Source organism: Camelus dromedarius, chromosome 6 (genome assembly GCF_036321535.1).
Source record: "Camelus dromedarius isolate mCamDro1 chromosome 6, mCamDro1.pat, whole genome shotgun sequence".
NCBI lineage: Eukaryota > Metazoa > Chordata > Mammalia > Artiodactyla > Camelidae > Camelus > Camelus dromedarius.
In genome coordinates this window covers 6981046-6996227 of record NC_087441.1, presented here as the reverse complement: position 1 = coordinate 6996227, position 15182 = coordinate 6981046, and the positions used below count along the sequence as shown (strand labels likewise).

At 51.8% G+C, this 15182-nt stretch overlaps 1 protein-coding gene across 1 annotated transcript in view; it reads left to right on the top strand.

The window, feature by feature from the left end:
- IGF2R (insulin like growth factor 2 receptor) overlaps positions 1 to 15182 on the top strand; it is a 95752-nt gene that overhangs the window by 44721 nt on the left and 35849 nt on the right. The window contains exons 11-20 of the mRNA XM_031456644.2: positions 2334 to 2498; positions 4171 to 4311; positions 5498 to 5641; positions 6678 to 6815; positions 7366 to 7510; positions 8047 to 8224; positions 8880 to 8995; positions 9445 to 9613; positions 11194 to 11373; positions 13875 to 13976. Of these exons, the coding sequence (XP_031312504.2) occupies positions 2334 to 2498; positions 4171 to 4311; positions 5498 to 5641; positions 6678 to 6815; positions 7366 to 7510; positions 8047 to 8224; positions 8880 to 8995; positions 9445 to 9613; positions 11194 to 11373; positions 13875 to 13976 (1478 nt within the window). The remainder of the gene's footprint in view (positions 1 to 2333; positions 2499 to 4170; positions 4312 to 5497; positions 5642 to 6677; positions 6816 to 7365; positions 7511 to 8046; positions 8225 to 8879; positions 8996 to 9444; positions 9614 to 11193; positions 11374 to 13874; positions 13977 to 15182) is intronic.

Below are 15182 nucleotides of genomic sequence, written 5' to 3'. Positions count from 1 at the left end.
CCATCTTGGGCCTCAAGGCCTGCTAGGGGTTGAATGTTCCTCCGCTTCAGGGCTAATTGCTGTGTCATTCTTTGAGTGATTGTGCCCTGCCCCCTCCCCTCCTGTCTCACAGTCACTTGGGGACCTTTGTACTTTGCATCTTGTATCTGTAGACTTGGCTTCCTAGGACTCTGCAGAATGGGAGCAGCAGTTTTTTATCACCAGAAGTAAAAGGCACGTCCCAGCCTCAAAGGCAGGGAGGTGGGGAATGTAGTTTAGTGCGCCTAGAGGAAAAATTTGATGCCGAGAGCTTTTTCCACAGGAAGAGCCCGCTTGCCCTTCAGCTGGTCAGGGGATCCACATGCCCTGAGGCCAGGTAACATGCTGGGGAGTGAATGCTGGAGGCTGGGGGGCCAGGATGCGGAGACTGCAGAAAAGTAATACTAACCCTGCTGGTGGAAGGAAACTGTTGGCCCCAGGAAAAGTGGTCCTGAAGGCAAGGCCATTGTGCTTAAAAACAAATAAACAATGTGCTTGGGTAGAGAGGAGTCTTAACTATTCTCCTGAAATTCTTTGAGGAATTAAATGAGAATGCCAGTGAGGTGCATGCCAATGGTTATTTAAAATGGACTCTCCCAGCAGATTGTTAGTTTCACATGCAAATCTAGCTCCCAAGTAGGGATGGACCCTAGAAGCATTCCTAGTGTCATTCAATCACTTGTAAATTTACCTGGTAAAAGAAAAGCACTGTGAATGCTTCAAGTTTTGAGGAAACAGGCCTTTTGTGACGAGTGAAATACCAATCCAGTGGGAGGAAGCTGTATGTAAACCGTGGGGAGGAGGGATGGGGGTGGAAAGATGCGTAGGAGCTTCCTGGCTCCTTCCGTGGGGTGGGGGGGCAGGGGTCCAAGCCAAGGGAGGGTGGGTGGGCTCAGTGTTGTCAGAAAGGAGGCTGGGAATGCTGCTGCTTAAAGAGAACGGCTTTGAGTACTCACTTTAAAAAAAAACAAAAAACCCCCGAAAAACAGAAGAAAGAAACCCACAGTAGCGGAGGGAAGCATTGCCTTGTGGTTGAGTCTGGCTCTGGGGCCAGACCGTCTGGGGTTGATTTCTGGCTCCCCAGCATTCTAGCTGTGAAACCATAGGCAAATTATTTAGCCTGCCTAAATCTGCGTAATGGGGCTAAACCTGTACCTGTGCCATTGAGTTTTTGGGATGAGATGCACTGACATTTTATATTGAGTACTTCACGCAGAGCCTGTTTGGGGCAGCGGGTCCCCACAGGGCGCTTAACGCTCAGCACAGCGTCCTTGCGCTCTGTGCAGATCAACCACTGTCGCTGGTGTTATGATTATGATGTTTATGGTATTAAAGATTTCACAGGAATGGCAATTGAAATGTCATTTGCCCTTGGTCCAAAATATTATTTCCCTTTCCTTTAGAACATTGTGCACTTCAGGGCACGAAACCTCAAGAAAAGCAAATCATGTAGGAGGTCCAGAGGAGGATTATTAAGCCATCAAGGGGTGGAAAATGGACCTTCATGCCAGCGGTCCACCAGCTTGGAAAGGCTAGGGGATAGTGTTTCTAGTCTGGGAAAAGTCAACAAAGTCTGCTGAATCCCAGGCTACGTGGAGCGGGGAAGTGGCCCATAAAGTGCTGCCTTCAGAGCAGAGCTGAGCTGGGAGGGCTCCCGGTGGGGAGGCCTGTGGGGCTCCCTGAGCTGCTGGGTGGACAGCCTGCTGGTTTGAGTAGGGCGGAAGAGACCTGTGCCTGGTGCTGCCGCCCTGCAGACCGAGGGTGCTGGAGCCTGTGGGAGTGCGGTGCTGGGCCTCTGCACGCTTCAGTTGGGAGCGACTGCAGACACTGTCCCTCTCCAACTTTCATTGCAGGGTTGCATCCCGGGGAGCTTGTCCTGCTCACAAGCACATTGTTAAATCCGTGGCACTCCCAGAACTAGAGCCCTGGCCTGTCAGTGAACCCCCGGGTCTGACCTGGAGGGCGCTCACGGGCCTGCTGGAGGCGGACTGCAGCCTGCGAGCAGCAGAGCCCTCCTGGTGGCTCACATGTTCCTCGTGAACAGTCGTTTCAAGACCCCGTTGAGTGTGTTGTAGATGGCCTTATGGCCTATTGGGACCATCCTGCTGAGATGGGAGGGACATAGGCCTGCCCTGGAGGGTTGTGACTGTCGGACACTTTACAGAAGCCGCTCTGATCTCCGGGGGTTGGGGCTCGAGTCTGTGTGACTGCACAGCTGGTGTTGGTGTCCTCTGTGCTGTTTCTGCCCTTGCTCCTCTGACGTTCCTACATTTTGGTCACATCCTGGGTGCTTTTTCCCTTTACAAATTGCACAGGTAACGGTGGGAAAGGGGCTCCTGTGTTCACCGGAGAGGTGGATTGCACCTACTTCTTCACGTGGGACACCAAGTACGCCTGCGTGGACGAGAAGGAGGCCCTCCTCTGCGGCGTCTCTGACGGGAGGCAGCGCTTCGACCTGTCGGTGCTGGCCCGGCACTCAGGTAGGCCTGCGGCCCTCGCGGGGCTCACTCGAACCTTCCCCACCAGTATGTTTGCAGGTGCGGTTACTGGTTTCTTTGTCAGCTAATCGCATTTAGGCCTTGCCCCTCTTCTTTGCTCATTGCAATAGCAGAAGTGACACTGAGTTAGGAAGCAGGGTGTCTGACTCTGAGGTCGACGTTACTGCTTTCTGCTTGGAATACCTTGGGCTGACCTTGTCAGAGTTGGCTAAAAATTGCCCAGTACTTTCTGTGTGCCAGGCCTTGTGCTTTGAGACTAGAAACTTATTATTATTTTTTAAATTTAAGCTCTCCTTGCTAAGAGGGTAGATCTTAAAAGTTCTCACCACACATGTTGGTATGTGTATGGTGGTTACACACATGGTGTGGACGTTAAGTGGACTTGCGGGGTCTCCCTTTCCCAGTCTATGCACGGATCAAGTCATTATGGTGGTACGCCTGCAATGAATGCGGTGGTGTGTGTCCGTTCTGTCTCAATTAAAAGTTACTCAAATTCTTACAGCAGGCTTGGAGTAGGCAGTGTTCCCACTAAACACGTGGGCTGTCAGGCCCGGAGGCTTGCCCTCCTGGGGTGAGGGCGGTGGGGCTGCGTGGGTCCAGCCTTCTGCCCTCTGCTCTCCCCTGGGTCTCACTGCCTCGCCTCACCTCTAAAGTGGGGTCCGTGTCCCCTGCCCAGCCCTTCATGAGGCTTAGAGGAGAATAGATGTGGGTGCCCTTGGGACGCGGTGCTGTGTCCTTGTACGGAGGGGCTTGTCACAGCAGCCTGGCTCCCGGCGGACACCCGCCGAGGTAAATTTATTTGTTCTCTGAAGCTGTGCTTGCTGAGTATCTGTTACGGGTCAGGGGCTGGACTCGGTGCCCGGGAGACCACAGCGAACGACCCCTGCCTCGTGGGCCTTGAAATTTGGCCGGAGGCAGAGCAGGGTGAAGAGTCGGAATGGGGATGTCCTTTAGCAGCCCTGGACTTGGGCCTTTGTAGAAGTGAGTTGCGTCTGTAAAGTGGGGATAATGTGTAAGACACACAGGGAAGAACCTGCCTGCGCCCCGAGGTGACCGCCTGTGACAGGGCAGTTACTGTGTGTCCCGAGTCTGCTCCCTCCGCCCGGGTGGATGTTTTCCTGTGCACAGAGGACTGGGTCACGAGCCGCCCCAGCTCAGGCACCACATGTATCTTGTTTTCCTTCCGGTGGCCCCGAGTGCTAATCCCTGTGCTGGGCTGCTTGTGTGGAGAGGGCTGGGTCCCTTCTCTCACACGGGCCTTATCTGGGGTCCCAAGGCAGGTGCGTCATCGACAGCCCGCGCCCTCCGAGTCCCAAGGCAGGGCTGGCGTCTGGATTTGCTTTTCAGCATCTGATTTCCAAGCATGGGGCTTGGGAGAATTTTATTGTTTAATCCTCTGGCCTCTCTGTTAAGCCTCTTCTGAGGAGCTGTTGTTGGATGGCTTGTTTCTGTCACGTTCAGGACAAGCCTAAGATTCTCCTGTTTCTGTGCCTCCAGCCAGCTGGGTGCACAGCGTGCGCGCCTGGCGCTTCGCAGCCACAGGCCTGGTGGGCTTCGGGCCTTCACCTGCCTTCCCCCCAGTCACCGTTTGTGCTGTGACTCGCAGAGAAATAGCACCGCCTTTGGCTCAGAAGAAGCTTTTCTGTTGTTACAGAACTGGAACAGAATTGGGAAGCCGTGGACGGCAGCCGGAGGGAACCAGAGAAGAAACATTTCTTCATTAACATCTGCCACCGAGTGCTGCAGGAGGGCAAGGCGAGGGGCTGCCCTGAGGACGCGGCCGTGTGCGCCGTAGGTGAGTGGTCCCTGGGTTGAGGCTCTAGGTGACAGTTGTCCTGAAGGTGCGTGGAGCCAGGCTGCATCTGTTCGGAGTGAACCAGAGAATCTTCCTGTGGTTTATTGAGCCTCCTTTCTTTGGGTTCAGCATATAAAGGATGATAAAAGAGTTCAGTGACTCAGATGTAGGCAACTGCTTGGTTGCACTCTGGACATTGTCACCCTCAGGTGTCTTGAAGTTGGCCGAAGCCTTCTGATGTGGTCTGACTGGGAACGGAGAACCATGTGGGAGAGTACTGGGTGATCCTCTCACTTAGTAACCCAAGGAATAGCGTTGCCAGTCCTTGTGTAAAACTGATTCTGATTTTTTAACAACCTTCCTGCCTGCAAGTGTTTAAGCATTATGGCTTAAGGCGCCTGGAATCTCATATTGTAGCCTCATCTGAGAGCACCTTACCTCTTAGGTCCCTTTTGCTGTAACTGTGTTGGTTGCAACCTTTCAATTTAATATTTATAGCACATTAGCTGTTTGTCACTTCAGACTCACCTGGAAAACGACGCGCAGTGAGACTAGTTGGAATCTGTTATGACCGTTAGAAAAGGAATTGTGAACCCAGGCAGGATTTTAGGCATTATCCCAGGACTGGGAATTGGTGTCTTTCAGAGCAGGTCCAGGCATGTCCCTGCCTTTATTTGAGAAGAATCTGGGACAAAGTTTCAGTACTTTATAGTAAAAATCAACTGAACCAAGAACTAAGCAATCACCTGCTTGGCTTACCGAGCAGGCTTTAATTAGTGTCTGCTCTGGTCGTGGACAAATTTCAGCCCTTGGTTTTGAAAGACCTTGTGGCTAGAGGGAGCTGAGTCCCCTAAAGTGGAGGAACAGCGTTATTTTCTGCGATGGCGTGACATGGTCCCGCCTCTCTGTCCCTCGTGTCCCTGTGGAATGTTGTTTATCATTCTCGCACTTTCCTACTAAGCCTGGAGGTGGCCTTGCCTTCCTCAGTGTGGCTGCCACTGTCAACCTTGCCACTCAAGGCAAACCCACTGACCACCGGGGCCAGACTAGGTGGGCCGGGGAAGGGGCCGAGGCACACGAGTTGGGCCTTGATTTTCAGTACTTCTTTGTGTCATTATCATTTTTAATCTTGTCTTCTGGGTTTGTTTGTGTGTTCTTTTGTTTGTTTGTTTTGCCTTTTCTCCAGATAAGGACGGAAGTAAAAATCTGGGCAAATTTGTTTCTTCTCCCACAAAAGAGAAAGGAAACATTCAGCTGTCTTACTCCGATGGTGATGAGTGTGGTCATGGCAAGAAAATACAGACTAACATAACACTTGTCTGCAAGCCAGGTAACAATGAGAAAGATGAGGTGTGGGGTGGTTTCTGCTCGCAGCGCCCTGCACTCTGTGTCTCTGCTTCTCCCTGGCCACTGCCGAGATGCCAAGGCAGAGGGGTGTAGGGCTGACTGGTGAGGCCCCGGAAGTGGCGGTGGTGCTTTGGGTTCCATTCCCCATCCCCGCGCACACCAGTCCGGAGACGGAGGGGCCGCGTGGCTGGGATTTTCCGGATGAGTTGCGCTCTCCCCACGGCTTCCTCTCCTTAGGCCTGGAGCAGGGCAACCATGTGGCCCGTCAGCTTCCTTTGAAGGGGGAGAATCTCAGGTGGTTAAGAACATTGTCACTGATCCCCCCCCCCCAACACTGTGCTCTCCTCACTTATCTTTATTTACAGGTTTACGTTGTTGTTCAGGGTTAGAATCTGTATATGCACACATTTTCATGTTTCTCAGCACATAATATTTTGTGAATACTCTTCTGTGTTTCACTGTTATAATCCTTAGGGACTTCCTTTTTGATGCTGGCTTGGTTTTAACTGTTTTTAAACATTTTCACTATTGCTGGATTAATAGCATGTTTCCAGTGTTGCTAATTGTGCAGTTACATACCTCTCTCTGCCTCCCGTTGGAATATTTCCTTTGGATAAATTCCCAGCTGTGGGATAAAGTCAAGGACCAGGACGATTTTTTTAATTGTAAAATATATAATATAAAATTTACCCATGTAAAGGAATTGTAGTAAAATGCATATAATGTGAAATTCACTATTTTAATCTTTTTTTCAGTGCCCAGTTCAGTGGCACTAAGTGTGTGTGCTAAGTACATGTACCCCACTGTCCGTCTCCAGAACGTTTTCATTTCCCAAACTGAAGTCCCCCCATCCTCACCCCCTTGTCCACCCTTGTCCTTCTGTCCCGTCTCTGTAGGTTTGACCACTTTAGGAACCTCAGATAAGTGGACTCCACAGTATTTGCAGGACTATTTTTAGAACAAGGGAAGGAAATTTTCTGAGACAGGGTGAGTGATGACTCTCTCTTCCCCACTAACAGGTGACTTAGAAAGTGCTCCGGTGCTGAGAACTTCCAGGGACGACGGTTGCTTCTATGAGTTTGAGTGGCACACGGCGGCTGCCTGCGTGCTGTCCAGGACTGAGGGGGACAACTGTACGGTCTTCGACTCCCAAGCCGGTGTGTGTCCAAGCGCCTGGTGCAGAGGCACCTGCACCTGCTCAGCTGGCTTTTTGTTTTATTTATTTTTTTGACATTTTCTAGGAGTGTTTTAGAGGTAACCCATTTTAGAATTCTATTAATACTGTTTGACCAAGACTCTGAAAATCTGAAAATCAGTGTTTGAAGCTTGAGATAATGAAAAATATCTCATATTCATAGTTGAGGTCATTTGCTAAATGCAAAACCCAGGGAACACAGGAAATAGGTCACATTTGAAACGGCTTTTTGTGTGAGTTTCTGGTCAAGAAACCCACCCTAGACTTTTTAGGGTCATTGTATTGTCATCTTCCCGCTTTGAACACGCTGGTGGTTTATTCAGCTGGGAGGTGTGGGCTGTGAGTGGGGCTGGGTCAGGGCAGGAGAAGGGGTTGGTGGTGGAAAATCCGTCTCCATGGGGAATGTGAGTGATGGTGGCTCCGGTAGCTCGTCTCCCTGCCATCGCGGGGAAGCTTCTGGAAGCCGTGAGCTGGGGTGGTGGCTCTTCACTGACCTGGACGGTTGTTACTAGGGTTTTCTTTTGACTTGTCACCTCTCACGAAGAACGACGGCTACAAAGTCGAGACAGAGAAGTACGAGTTTTACATTAACGTGTGTGGGGCGCTGTCTGCGGGCCCCTGTCCACCAGGCTCGGCAGCCTGCCAGGTGTCCAGGAGGCAAGTAGACTGTTTTCAGTTGTGGCTTTTCCCTGCGGTGTCTTGTGCTCACTGATACTTTATTCAGGAATAGGGGCATTCTCTGCTGACATCTTTGCTTTACGGGGAGTATTGACCTAAACACTGAGAAGACTTGGCCCCCAAATGGGGGGAAGCTGCTGGGGGTCGAGCCTCCCAGAGAAGGAGCAGGACAGGAAGTGGGTTTACACAGCGCCTCCCCTCCCGGCAGCCGGCCCTTCTCAGTTGTTGGATAGATTGGTGCACCTCTGTCTCCTGTCAGTGCAGCATTAGTTCACGTGAAAGGAGCTGTGCCTTAAATCAGCCGTGCTGAGTGGATTTGGGTCCTGGTGTCGGGGTGGGGCCACCCTCTCACCCACCCTGGGCTTAGAAATCCTAGCCTGGCACCAGGGTGGGTCTGCATCCCTGGGTCCTGGGTGCTGCTACCCCCCACACTGCCCTCTGTCCTTCCTTGGCGTCACGGCATCATGGTGCTTCTGGTCTCGGTACCTTTTCTGAGAGATGTTTGTTTGTTTTAGTGATAAGAAGTTTTGGAACTTGGGACGGAGTAACGCTAAGCTTTCTTACTACGATGGGATGATCCAGCTGAACTACAGAGACGGCACACCCTACAACAACGAGAGGCGCACCCCGAGAGCCACCCTCATCACCTTTCTCTGTGACCGAGATGCTGGCGTGGGTCTCCCTGAATATCAGGTAGGGTTGGCACCGCGTGTGCCTCTGTGTGTGTGCACGTGTGTGTGTCTCTACGCAGTGACGGGTGAGGAGGAGAGGACGTCAGTCTCGTAAAGCCAGGGGAAGAGAAAGAAGCAGCTTTGACAGGGCTTGTGGCTGTTCTAATGTAGGTGGCGTGTGAGCTGGGAGGGTCCCTGGGGATAAACCGTCAGGTTGTCTGGCTCCCGAAGGCTTATATGGGAGCCCGTCGTGGGCCCTTTATTTAGAAGCAGAGCTATTATTATTAGTCTGGTTTCCTGGCCAGATGGTCATCTCCTGTGATTTTAATTAATCCTTTTAGGTTTGCCAGGAGACATGGGCAGTGTTTATTTTCTGAGCTGCTCCAGTGGGCCACACACCTCAGTGACGGCCCACAACCCTGTTGGTGTTGGATACAAGACACACAAAGGCATCAAAACGTCCCTCATTCCCATTTAACAGAGGCTAGATTTCCATCTTAATTTATTGCTGGGCGAGCTTCCTTTTAATAAAATAAGAGGAGGTGGGCAAAGTAAACTTTCTTTCCTACAGTTTCTATCTGCAAGAAGTGCCCCAGCGTTTTCGAAATGCTGGCTTTGTGTCGCGGCTCCTCTTCTCTTTGCCGTCCCTTCCACGTCTGCTCTTGTCCCACGATTAGGAAGAAGATAACTCAACCTACGACTTCCGGTGGTACACCAGCTACGCCTGCCCCGAGGAGCCACTGGAGTGCGTGGTGACCGACCCCGCCACGCTGGAGCAGTACGACCTCTCCAGGTAAGGTGGGTCGGTCTGCCGCAGGCCTGGCCCCGGCCTGGGTTGTGCTGGGGCTGCCAGACCTGGCTGGTGAGCACAGAGCTCAGCGGATAGAGGGAGTCCGTTAGTTCTGGGTGCGGGACCGAGACAGGGAGCTTCAAGCACAATGAATTCTAGTGAGGATCTAGTAGCCTTAGTGAGATCAACCAGTCTTTGCTGCAGGAAAGCCTCAGTCTTCGGCTGCATCATTTAAAACAATGCCTGTTGGTGCAGAGGTGAGGAGTGGTCCCCGTCTGTGGAGCACTGACAGCATTTAGGGAGGTGGAGAGCACTCGGGTGCGTCCCGAGTCCCGGCGGCGGCTTCTGCAGTTTGATGGGTGGGCTGTGTTTCCTTTGGTATTTCCCTCACTACTTAGAAATGAATCATCAAACTCAGCTTGAAAAGCACCCGTCTCCCTTTCACGTTTCAGTCTAGCCAAATCTGAAGGCGGCCTCGGAGGGAACTGGTACGCCATGGACAACGCAGGGCCGCGCAGCACGTGGAGGAAGTACTACATCAACGTGTGTCGGCCCCTGAGCCCCGTGCCCGGCTGCGATCGCTACGCGTCCGCGTGCCAGATGAAGTTCGACAGCTCCCAGGTGGGTCGGCCCGCCCGAGCATGGGACTGGGTGTGCAGGGGGTTACTCGGGGCTCCCAGATCTAAGTGGGCCTGACCGCTGCAGTGAAGCCCCCTGAGCGGGAGAGGAGCCTCCGTGTGAACTCATCTGCCTCCCACGGATGTGACTGTATTTGAGTCATCGTTCAGATTTAGGATTTTAAAAAGCCGTGGTGTTGGTGGCCTCTGCTCACGGTCCTTGGCAGAGGAAGTGTCTTCGAGTGAGCAGCCGACATCTATAAAGAGTAGTTTTTGCTCTCAAAAGTGCTTGCTCCTGGACTAATTAGGGGTGACACCTGCTTGGCAGAGTCACTGTGGATGAGCTCAGCCCCGGCGTTAGCTCTCCCTGGGTGTAGGCTGCACTCCATCATCCCGGTGGGATGCAGTTACTGCCAGAACTCTGGTATGTTTCCCTGTGCGCCTTGTACACGATGCGTCTTAAAATAAAGATGTATGTGTGCTTCTTTAAAAATAGCATGTCGAGAATGTACTTCTCCTGGCGCCTGTTACATGGCAGCTTGGAGGTGTTCTAGAGGCAGCTGGAGAGCGCACTCTGGTGGTTAAGGAAGGGGCGCCCTGTGGGGTGTGCATGTGCACTTAAGCGTGTGTGCTCTTGGGTGGAGCAACGGCCTCCCAGTACAGCCTGTCCTCTTTACTCACGAATTCTGTATCTGCGAGTTTGTCTACTTGGTGACAATTACCTGTAACCCCACATCAGTCCTGGTGCCTTCACAGTCTTTCATGGACGTGTGCAGAGTGGCCTGACGTGGGTGTCATGCTCCACGCTCTTGTCCAGCTCTCCTACCCGGTGGCCAGAGGATGGAGTCACGAGGGGACAGGCAGTGCAGCGTCAGAAGCTCCTGGCTCCTGGCCAGGCGGACAGGGTTTGAGTCCCACCTCTGATGCCTGTTAGTAAGGTGGCCTCGAATAAGTCACTTAGCATATCTGAACGTCGTTTGCCCTTTCGTAAGATAAAATAGAGTCTACAATGATTTTGAGGATTTACGATCATTATCTTTGTGAGATAAGTGTACACGAGATACCTAGAGTTGTCCCTCGGTGTACTGGGGAGGGGAGAGGTGGGGGCGGCATTGGTTCCAGGACTCCAGCAGATACCAAAATCCAGGGATGCTCAAGTCCTTTACATGCAGTGTTACAGTGTTAATGTTACTTAAACACATCCTTACTTCATTTCAGTTACTTGTAATACCTAATACAATTTAAATGCTATGTTGCAGTTGTAGATACAGCGTAAATGCTATGTTAATAGATGCTGGAGGCAAATTCAAGTTTTGCTTTTTGGAACTTTGTGGAATTTTTTTCCTGAATATTTTTGATGCAAATTTGATAGAATCCACGGCTGTGGAACCCGCGGATACAGAAGGCTGACAGTTTTTCCCCCTACATGTAGGAAGGGTGGCTCCGTGCTTGCCAATTGAGTATTTGTGTCGCGTTTGTAGAACACAGCTCCCTGCCGTGAATAACAAGACTCCACTATGTTAGTCATGACGAAATGAGTTGTTTTTCTTCAGAGGGAGATCTAACAGACATACGTGTTTGCAGGGTTCGTCTTCTGAAATCGTCTCCATCAGCAACTTGGGGGTCGCCAAGACAGGCCCGGTGGTGGAGGCGAGCGGCAGCCTACTGCTGGAGTACGTGAATGGCTCAGCCTGCACCACCAGCGACGGGAAGCGGACCGCCTACACCACCAGGATCCACCTCATCTGCTCCAGGGGCAGCCTGGTAAGGGAGGCCCCGCTGGTCGCCCATGGCCTGGGCTGCTTTGGGTTCAGAGGGGTGGCGGTTGCTCTTTACTCTGCTTCAGGCCAGCATGTGATGTAAAGGCGGGGAGGCAGGGAGCACGCAGTGGTGCTCTTGCGGCTGTGCTTTCGCAAGTTGAAGCCTCATCTCTTACTGCTGGTTTGTGGCACGTACTGCATGGTGTTCTGTAGACCTGAGTTTTCTCTGAGTGGTATGGACACCGTCCTGCCCTTAGTTCTTGTGAGTTGGTGATCCCAGGATCACCGCAGCAGAACAAGTCTTAGAGATGGTTTGGTCCAAACCCCAAAGTTCATAGATGAGGAAACTGAGGCTGGGCACAGCTCAGGGCCAGGGATGAACAATGAGGGATGGATGTGTAGTATGTCAGCAAAGCAGGAATAAAAAATTAAGGTTAAGAAATGGAGACGGTGATAGAGATTGTATTTGGGCCTGAGTTCCTTAGTCAGGACAGAAGAGAAAACTGGAAATAAGAATGCTTTGGGGTCATTATGTACAGTCTCAATTGGTTTTAAAAAACGTGGCAGAAAATACATAACAAAATTTACCATTTTAGCCATTTTTATGTGTAAAGTTTAGTGGCATTAAGTACATTTATGATAGGGGAGGGAAGTAACTCGGTAGAGTGCATGTGTTTAGCATGCACTAGGTCCTGGGTTCAATCCCCAGCACCTCCACTAAAAAAATATATAATAAAATACAAGTACATTTACAGCGTTGTGCACCTATCACCAGTAAGGATTTCCAGAACTTTGCTTTTTTCACCTGGAGTTTATACCTGGATCTTTTATACTTGGATCATGTGTTTTTCGAATAATTGCCAAACCCTTAGATGAACAGAGTGAGGAAAATAGAACTTGTTTATTATCAAACAGATTATTTCCTAAAGTCTGTGTTTCAGCCTCCTCTCGCCTGATTGACATGAGCTGGCCCCCCATGTGGTCACTCCTCTCTGAGCAGGCCAGGGGCCTTGGTTCCTTACCTTCTAGTCGTCTTGCAGATGCCAAGTTTTCTCTGTCCTTTGCCAGCACACAATATTTTCCCAAGAGATAATGTCTCTTGAGCCCCAGAAGGCTGCTCTGACAGGGGAGTGAAGTACTTACTGGCTGAGCAGGGCCCGTGTGTGCGAGCAGAGTGGCTGCACTGAGACGTGAACACGCAGTCTGCTAAGCCGAAGCTCGGTTTCCCGGTTTCCACTCCTGGTCTCGGGAAGGACTCCTGGCTGCACAGCCTGGCCCTCCTCTGTGCCGCCCCCTGGGTGCACCTCTGGGTCCCCTTCTTGGGCCTGGCCCACCCCCCTTCCCTTCTCTGGTGTCTCGTTGCCATGGAGATCTTGGACACTTCAGGAGGATCTCTCAGACCCTTCTATTTTCAGCTTTCCTGTGACATCCTGTTTGGACAGAGTTTTTAAGTTTTCAGAGCTATTTTCCTTGTTACTGTATCTCTCCGCCTCGGCTCAGGGCCTGGCACATTTCCAGGGCCCAGGAAATACCGAGTGAGTGAAGGTGATGTCCCAGAGGTTCTGCAAGTCACGGAACTTCTCACAACCACGTCATGAGGCAGAAGGGATGGGTGTGCTCTTAGTTCACTGTTGGTGACTGCGGCTGAGAGGGTGGCTAGGGGGACTTCCAGATCAAAGGGCGCTTGGTGGGTGACAGACCACTGTGATTTCCTTCCCTGTGCATCTTGGCAGGCGCCTTCTCAGGCCTCAGTGTTCTCATTTGTACAGATGGCAGGTGAGGGTTGTTGTGACGCTAGCTGAGAAATGCTGTCGCATCCTTTGCGCAGTGTCTGGTGGCAACGGCCTCTGTCTGAGTGGCCATTGCCCGTGGTGGAGGCGATGCCCTCTCAGAAGCTGGTGTGGCACACGTTGGGGGGCTTTTTATTGAAAACACTCAGGAAAGTGCGTGGGTTGTAAGTTACAGCTGGTGGACTTCCACAGCTTGAATGCACCTGTGTAAACTAGACCCACGTGTGCAAACAGGACACCAGCAGCGCCCAGGGGCCTCCTCCTGCCCCTTTCTGGTCACTTCTCCACCCGTCCTGACCCGTGACCCTGCGGGTCAGCTTTGCCTCTTCGTGGCTGTGATCGTGCGCCCCGTGGTCTTAGTGTCTGGCTCTTGTATTCTGCACTCTGGGTGTAGAACGTTTAGAACACTTTGCAAAAGCATCAACTTGGGCTCAGACCTAGGTTTGGATTCCAGTTCTGCCACTTACTGCTGTCATGATCTCAGGTGAATTTACTGGCATCTGAGCATAAGAGATAATATCTCCTTAATGGGAATAATGAGGATGTTAAATTAAAAAGTTCTAATTAGTTAAGGCACATTAAGCACCTAGCCTGTCACTGGCATGATAATTGTTCTGTTGATTTTTGCTATTTTTATTTATCAGACTAGTATTCTTTTGGTTAGATCGAGTTCCATTTTCTTATATTGACTGTCATCTTGGTTTTGTCCTTTCAGAATACCCACCCCATATTTTCTCTCAACTGGGAGTGCGTGGTCAGTTTCCTGTGGAATACAGAGGCTGCCTGTCCTGTCCAAGTAATGACAGACACAGACCAGGTACGTGTGCTGTCCTGGGCCTCCCGCCGAGCTGCCCCAGACCTTCCTGTCCAGGTGTCCTGGCTCTGCACCCCTTCCCTGTGCTGCTTAATCCGTTACTGGCGCCTCTGTTTCCGCAGTGTTGACAGCAGGCGTCTGGAAGTCATCCTGCACTCCTCTCCCTCACCCCTGGCTCCCAGATCCTGGGAGAAGAACCAGGACCTTCCGTTTAACTCCCCGATTCCTGTAGATTCCTTCCTTTTCCTCCACGCCACGTCCTTCAGTGCTGCAGGGGCTCTGGGCTCTCCATCACTGCAGAGATGAGTGCTCGTGTGTCACTCAGCACCTGACACATGTCAGAGCCCCGCCATCTGTAGGATACACTTGTATGTTCCAGTGTCACATGTTTATAGAATACAGCCTGTATGTCTTAATGTGAAATTATCTGTAGGGTACAGTCTATCTGTTTCAACGCGATACTTGAGGGTTTAACGCTCTGGTCCCAGCCACCTTCCTCCCACGTCGTCCACTTCAGCCCTGTGCCCACTGAAGTGCTAGACTCATCCCGCCCTTTAGCCTTGGGATGCACTCCTGCCCTCGGGCGAGCCTGCACCTGCAGAACCGGGCAGCAGGCTGCTCTGAGACGTGCTCTCTGACCCCGCAAGGGTGCACCTTGTTTCCATGGCACTAGGTATTTTTCTTTACAATAAAGAATGTGTTTCCCTCCCTCCCTTTTCAAAGCTCCGCCAGCAGCAGCATCCGGACTGATGAATGTTCCCAGGACAGGGTCCTGGCTGGAGGGTGCCCGGGGAGGGTGGGCATGGTGGCATGCCGCCCGCACCCACCGTCAGTGCAGCCCAAGGCTGTGGCTGCCGCTCTGTTTCCTGCATATGGTGGGCGGGACAGAAAAAAGACACGTTGGGGTAGGGAGGTTCCTTCCACCTCCTAGAAGAGGAGAAGAGACAGTTAATGAATTGTGGGTCTCTTGCAGTTCTCACATTTCCCTGGGGATCAGCAGCCATCTTCTTGTCCAGGTAATGATTGCAGCCTTAAGAGCTCGAGTACCGTCAGCATCTCTGAGCCGGTGTCACACCTGGAGCACTTCAGTTGCCATGTCTGTCAGGGCCATGAGCACACACGGGGCTGCTTCTCTGAGTGGGCTTTAAAGTCCAAGCGGTCCATGCGGGCAGGTTTTGGAGGTGCTCTGGCTTTGCCGTGTTCTCGTGG